This window comes from Macrobrachium rosenbergii, chromosome 41 (assembly GCF_040412425.1).
Source record: "Macrobrachium rosenbergii isolate ZJJX-2024 chromosome 41, ASM4041242v1, whole genome shotgun sequence".
In the NCBI taxonomy this organism is placed as follows: Eukaryota; Metazoa; Arthropoda; class Malacostraca; order Decapoda; family Palaemonidae; genus Macrobrachium; species Macrobrachium rosenbergii.
In genome coordinates this window covers 10470209-10477880 of record NC_089781.1, presented here as the reverse complement: position 1 = coordinate 10477880, position 7672 = coordinate 10470209, and the positions used below count along the sequence as shown (strand labels likewise).

Here is a 7672-nt window from a genome sequence, read left to right as displayed (position 1 = left end):
ATATAGTATAAGCGTGAAATTTATTTTTCGCAAACTGTTGCTTCAGAATTACTCACAAATGCCCTACCCCTGTTATTCTAATGTAAATATAAAACTATCATTTGCATCCACTTCTAAACCAGGGCTTGTACATCACGTCGATCGTAAGGAGTATTGTTTTTCTTTTTTCTTTTTGTTTTTAATTATTGGGACCAAACGTGCATACATCTTCAGCCTAATGGTCATCTAGATTTGCGCTGGTATTAGTAATTATAGACAATTATTTTTTGTGGTAGTGAATGTAATAGTCGAGTAGGTTGCACCAGATAAATGAAGAGATAAATAGTTTAATTAATGATCACGTTGCCTTGAAGCTGATAGCCTAAGTGATCGTTCCAAAATTGGAAGTCAGTGTTTTAAGAGTTGCATAGCTTTCCGCCTTGCTAATGTGTTTACTGTCATTTTGATTCACTTGTTTGTTAAAAATTTTTACTACGTTAATACTCAAACCAGTATGCATGCTTACTTACAAACATACATACAAACAAAGACATATAGGTACGTACATGCGTAGGGAATTCGGTAATTCGTTGGATTAATGTGTCAGTGACTTTTTTTTTTTTTTTGTTTTGTTTCACCCCACCGTTTTTCCTGAGTCTTATATCCTTCACCTTTGCTCTTAAAAGATTATATCTATACATACATATGTACCGCCCCAAGGCCTTTACTTCAATAAACAGTCGTTCTCCCGCGCACTGACAACGGAACTCAAGAGCAGTTTACTCTATGGATGACCAACTTCTACAGAAATATTGAAACAAATTTTCATTGCTTGGAATGTTTTTATTTTCCCCTGGAACAGTGAATTGATACGCTATTCATTCTGGCGAATTCTGAGGGTACTCGGAAAAACGTCTGAAGACTAGAGGGATTAAGTGAAGTTAAGGATAACACTAGGCAGCTGCTGCGGCAAACAGTGTGTTAGGTTTAATACTACTCAGTTTGCTAGGAATTTTATCTTGGCTACAGAGTCTTCTGGTCTTCAAATGTTTAAACGAGGAGTAAACTAATTTTTGTTTTCTGCTGACGTCTCTTGAATTCAGGTGTATCGGTTGTATTTTTTTATTCCCTCATATTTATTTATTTATCACCTTATCCTATAACTTGTCTCTCCTTGCAAGCTGATTTCCCTTTGGAGCCCTCTTGGTTTTATAGTCTGTTGACTCCCCGTAAGGGTATTCAGCTGAAGATTTTTACGTGATTTATAAATTTTATCCAACCTTCCCATTACTTGATTTACCTTTTGTAGTCTTCTAATAAATTCCAGCTCCAGAGAACCTCTATAGGGAATCGAGAACTGGCAATTCTCCAGATTCGAGAGGATCGGACTTCCCGACAATCAAGAATTGGCAATTCTCGAATAAAGAAAGAAAGATGCAACGGAGAAAACTTCATCCTCGAGTTACAAATATAACTTGAATGAAAATCTCTCTCTCTCTCTCTCTCTCTCTCTCTCTCTCTCTCTCTCTCTCTCTCTCTCTCTCTCTCTCTCTCTCTCTTTTTATTATCCCACAAACCGTTCATAACAATTGTAGGAATGCTTTACTTATTTTATTGTCACTGATCTTCCAAAAAATAAACGTCAGTAGGATGAGCAAAAGTTAAAGTCGACGACAACTAAACCACACGGAACTAAATTATTATCTTGAAACATTTGCAATCTGAGAGTGCGCAAGACCGAGCGCAAATGGCTATAATGTAGGCAAGTAGCCATAATTTATAACTTGACATTTTCGGATATAGCCAAAAGGCCGTGTTGGGCAATCCCGTGGGTAGACACTGAAGCATCCGAAGGCCATCAAATTGGACACATGCAATTCTAACCCGATCAGATAACTCATTTTATGGCTGGAATTTTGTAAATAGTTCTAATGATATACGGCCCATTTACGTCAAGTCAATGTTACGGAAACCGTCTTGACACTGATCTGACGGCGTTTCTGTTAATTCCACGCTTTGTTGTTTTTGTTTGCCATGGCCTTTGTTGCATTATGTTAGGTGTCTCCGTCAGTGCAGTCGTTGCAGCTTTACTCTGGTCATGTATTTTTATCATAATTTGGGCATTTATCAGCGTTAATTTTCATTCCTAATGTTGAGTGCATACGGTGGTCATAACTGCACGTTGCATTTTCTTTCGTCACTTTTCACCCTCGCTCTGTTTTAATTGGCTGGTTTTTCTTGGTGGAGGTTTCAACGTGCACAGTTAATATTTTTTGTGATTTCATTTTTGATAGCTTTGCATTTTTCTGGGTTGTTTTATTTACCTGACATTCGAATATCTCCTTTTTAGCTCATTTCTTTATTGCTGAGTTTCAGCTTCAACAGAGAAAGTCTTTGCTTCACTGCTTGATTTCATCCCCACAGTGTTAGCACTGCTTTATCTTTGGATTTAAAGATTATATTTTTTTTAACTGTAAATCATGTTTACGCGTGTATTTCAGTATGCCATTATTCCTTATTTTCACCTTTGTACCTTATAAAATTCTTCCTCTTGGACCTGTCGAGGTTACTTCCATCTGTAGTGCGTTCTGCCTCCCATGACATGAGTAATGGAATTGCCCTTTTTCCATTCTCTTCAATTTTTTTTTCTTCATTTTCAAGATTATTTGTTTCTCCTCCTCTGGATATTTTTATATCTGCTTGACTGTTTTCTGCTGCTGTCTCCCAGATTCTCAGTTCTTTGGCACTTTCTTTCTTTCGGTATGCTCTTTCTTTAATTCCCTCTACTTGTGTATTATTCAGGCTGGCGCCATTCATGGGTTTCGTTTTTATATTGATATTTAGGATTATGTTTTCTCTATTTATTTGTTGTTCTGGCGTTCCGTTTTCTTAATTACAGCCTTTTCTGCCGCACCTTTTTCTTGACATAGTTTTCATTCGTTTTGCTCTGACCATTCTTTTGTAATTATTTATTTTGTTTTTTTATTACACTCTGGGCTTCTTTATGATTTTTTTTTTCGGCAGTTTCTCTTAATCGAGTTCTTTTTTTTTTTTTTCCTGCGTTTCGAGGTTTCAGCGTGTTAGATCATCACCCCATTTACTCCCGTTGCACCTCGGATTCTATTTTATTTTTTTTTAATGCAACCGAATTGGACATTGTCGTTTTGTTTTCTCTTTTGGGGGGGCTTTCATCTTGGTCAAACTTTCTCAACTTTCTGAGAATTTTCATTCTGAGATCATTTTCACTTTTTTCTTAAATCAGTAACTCCTACGCTACTTCTTAGATTGTCTTCATTATTCCCATTATACGGTGATGTGATTTTATTGTGTGACATTGTTTAATTTATAAATATATTTAGACGTTTCGATTTTGCTATCTTAGATTCTCCTTATTCGTTTGTTCATTATCACATTATCAGTATCGTTTCATTGTTTCAGATTTTCCTGATTCTTTACGATTTTTTTGGCAGTTCTTTTTCCAGATATTTTTCCAGAATTTGTTGTTCTGACTGAGATTTCCTTCGAATTTTTTGTGGTTCTTCACAACACTCTCATCATTCTTTTCCATTATAACCTGTCAGTTCCCTTGTTCCTCATCGTAAACTGTTCTATGATGAATTCTCGTTTCTCCATTTGCAGTCCTTTGTTTTTATCAGACTTTCGTTTTTTCACCGTCACAGCCTCTTCACCGATTTATATTGCAATGTAACGGGGATGTGATGCTTTAGTAGCACACAAAGTAAAAGAAACTTTTTATTTATTTTCTTACTGGTTTATAAAACTTATTCAGACCGTTATACTTCATGTATCGTTATCATTATAGCTATGCAAATACATCGTAACGGGGTCGTTAATAAGATATTGCATTTATCAAACAGCAGCGCTACTTCAGATAGCTTCTGCGTTGATTAAGAACCAAATTTTATTTTAATATTCTTGTAATTTAGTTGTTTAAGGTTTGCTTTCCTTATAAGCCCACTCAAAAAAAAAATATATATAAGCATGATAATGCAAATAAAAGCCAATTTAGACTTAACCCAATTTTTTTTTTTTATTTCCTTTTAATCATGAAACCAGTAGATGAAGCTTCCAGGCCAGATTACTATCGCCTATCTAATCCGGGATTTAGGTTACTCTGAAGCCTAGATTTACATCGTTAAACACCAGTCTAGTGCATCGCTCGTACCCTGACAGCAAGGGTTGTTGCGTTTTTCTATGCCCTGATAATTGCATAATTGATTCTCTGTAGAGAGCGGAGGGAGTTGCTCTTTCTTAATATGGTCATGTTTATGTATGTATATATATATATATATATATATATATATATATATATATATATATATATATATATATATATATATATACATATACATACATACATATTTATATATATATGTGTGTGTTTGTGTATATATATACTGTATATATATAAAGTACATATATATTTATATATAATTATACATATACTCATATATGTATACGTACGCTATGTATGTATATATAATATATATATAGAATATACATATACATATACATATATATATATATATATATATATATATATATATATATATAGTAATAATGTTTGTTTCATCGTTTAATGATGAAACCACCAACACACAAATAATAGTAGGCTTGCAAATTTACTGCAGCAATCTGTATTGTCTTGAGTTCGGCAAATGAAAATATTTTCTCACCTCTTTCAGTATAGTTATGAAATTATTTAAGGTTAATAAAAAGAGAATTCATACGAATGAATATCCGGATCCAGATTCATAGACTAATTCACGAATTAAAAAAAGATAATCAAGCTTAATAAAACAGACAAACGGAAATGGTCCATACACACAAGTTTGAGGAAAAATATTTACTACCTGTGGTGTAGATCTTATGTTGTAGGATGTCAAGTAAACTGAAAGTAATTAATAAAAAAAGTCAGGAAAATATGTTAAGACTAAGACTAGAGGGCGGTGAGAAAAAATTAGTTAAACTAAACAAACTTTATATTAGTAGAAGCAAAATGCAAAATAATAAAAATCACTATAAAATATATTCAGGTAGTAAAGAAATTTATTTACACATTCTGTGTATATATATATATATATATATATATATATATATATATATATATATATATATATATATATATATATATATATATATATATATAATATCAAATGGGTGTTTGTAAAATACATAAGAGCAATAGTGATATTGTTTGTGTACGTTCTAACGCGCCATTTGATTAATTTTCAGAGTGCAAGTAAAACTGACAATTGTAATCATCTTTGAAACTCTTCCCAGAGTCACACCGAGACACTAATGACCGTTTTGGTTTTTTTCTTTCATTGGCCGTTGATGCTCCGTCGTCGCCACCTTCAGGGGACAGTTCGCCGTAGTTTATCACTGCCGACACCGCATCACCGGCGAGGAGTTTGCCGCAAAGTTTTCGTCGCGATGGCGTATGGGGGCCGATTGCACGGCCGACATCATCCACGAGGTCGCCGTCTGCGCCATGTTGAAACCCACCAACAGAACCATCCAGCTCCAGGATGTCTTCAGCACGGACACCGAGCTTGTCTTAGTGATGGAGTAGTGAGTATCAGTATTCTTCTTTTTTTTTTTTCTTACATATTTACTATTTTCTGTTAAAGGGAGTTGTAGAGTTACATGTTAGAGGCCTAGTTGTGATGCTTTTAATATTCATCATTTGAACAAAATCTGTATTATTATTATTATTATTATTATTATTATTATTATTATTATTATTACTACTGGACAAATCTGAAGGTTAATAACTCTCCTGAAAACTTTTCATTAAATTTTTCTTTTTAATGATTGCAACAAAAAAATATGAGATATTATTTGTACAACTTTGCTCGTTTTAGTGTGTCAGAAGTGATTGTCATCACAGGAAGTGAGATAAATAGTTCTAAAGAAATAATTGAAACTTCAAGTTACGTTCTGTTAAGACTGATTGGATTTGGTTCCCCGCCTTATTTTTTTGTTTGTAAATATCATTAAGTCACTGATATCATAATGTATGTACAACTGTACCGGCAAGTTTTGTAACCGCAAAACCTCCTAAAGACGCTTTCCAATTTTTTTTTTTTTAAGTTATATTGTTACTACATAATACATTTATAAGCACAGTGTATACTTCTATATATATACATATATATGTACATATATAAATGTGTATATGTGTATTTATGTATATATATATATGTGTGTGTGTGTATGTGTACAGTAGGATACACAGTAGGATAATTGACTAGCAAGACCAAATGTATTTGTAAAAATATTTACAAATATGCATATTTTTGAAATTTATTTCGTCTTGCTAATCAGTATATTATTGTGCATCCTTCTGTACATAAATGAAAGTACGATATGGTGTTTTTTTTTATATTTCATGCAGTATATATATATATATATATATATATATATATATATATATATATATATATATATATATATATATTTGTGTGTGTGTGTGTGTGTACACTGTATATCGTCCTACGGCTTTTCCTCATAGAAATGGCGGCTTCTTGCGTTAGCACATTAATTGCAATACCATGTTATTAATATGCAATCATTTGGATGTTCATAGCATTTATTGTGAAATTATTGATTTTATGTGTATGAATTTATTACGTAACATATCTTGAAAGAAATGCCAGTGAAACCTTTCACGCGACCTCCTCCTCGGTCTAGAAAAAATAAGACTTCTAACGAGAGGTGATAAAGGATTCTGAGGTGGCCTTAATCTGATGACATAACGAACTCGGTCTTTCAACGAGCAAACGAGCCGACCATCGAGCACCCAAGTTACCAAGTTCTCTCTCTCTCTCTCTCTCTCTCTCTCTCTCTCTCTCTCTCTCTCTTATGGCATTATAATGTGAGCTTTTTGCTCTCCGAATATTAAACTATGCGATGGTATCTTGAATATTAATCATACGTTAAAAGGAGCGCGCCTTCTATTTATTACAGTGTTTATCTATTTTGATTTATAAATCTTGACTACAGGATGTTGTTCATTCTCTCTCTCTCTCTCTCTCTCTCTCTCTCTCTCTCTCTCTCTCTCTCTCTCTCTCAATTGTTGTCGTTCTTTTGTCTTAAGCTGTATTGAGAATTAAATATTATATTTTGCATTTATATAGGCAAATACTGACAAAATCATTAAGAACTCATAGAAGGGCACACAAACTCACATTGATTATTGAATGAAATTCCCCTAAAAAGCCTCCAGGTTCTCTCTCTCTCTCTCTCTCTCTCTCTCTCTCTCTCTCTCTCTCTCTCTCTCTCTCTCTCTCTCTCTCTCTCTTTCCATAAAAAATTCATGTTACTGCGTAATTCTCAGTTGCAAATTAAACTTTATGAAAGTAAATGCTGAAACCTTACAACCTCAGTCCCATCTTATTTATTTTGTGACACTGGTACAGATGTTTATCAGGTATTGTTATGAGACTCCTCCTGGAGCCTATGCAATTATTTACATACATTTATAGGTGGACACATAAAACGCGTAATATTATATGTGAAAAATCGGATTCCCCTATATGCTTGAACATATGAAGATTCTTTTAGTATTAAGCTTGTTTTTAAAGGCAAAACGCTGCATTTAAACTTGCCAGTTAATCAGATAAATGGACCACTGAATGTTGAATAATACGACAGAACACACGTATGT

At 33.6% G+C, this 7672-nt stretch overlaps 1 protein-coding gene across 2 annotated transcripts in view; it reads left to right on the top strand.

Moving 5' to 3' along the window:
- LOC136826632 (uncharacterized) overlaps window positions 1-7672 on the top strand; it is a 635364-nt gene that overhangs the window by 573504 nt on the left and 54188 nt on the right. For both annotated transcript variants that reach the window (XM_067083951.1, XM_067083950.1), the window contains one exon: window positions 5362-5574. In XM_067083951.1, the coding sequence (XP_066940052.1) occupies window positions 5362-5574 (213 nt within the window). The remainder of the gene's footprint in view (window positions 1-5361; window positions 5575-7672) is intronic.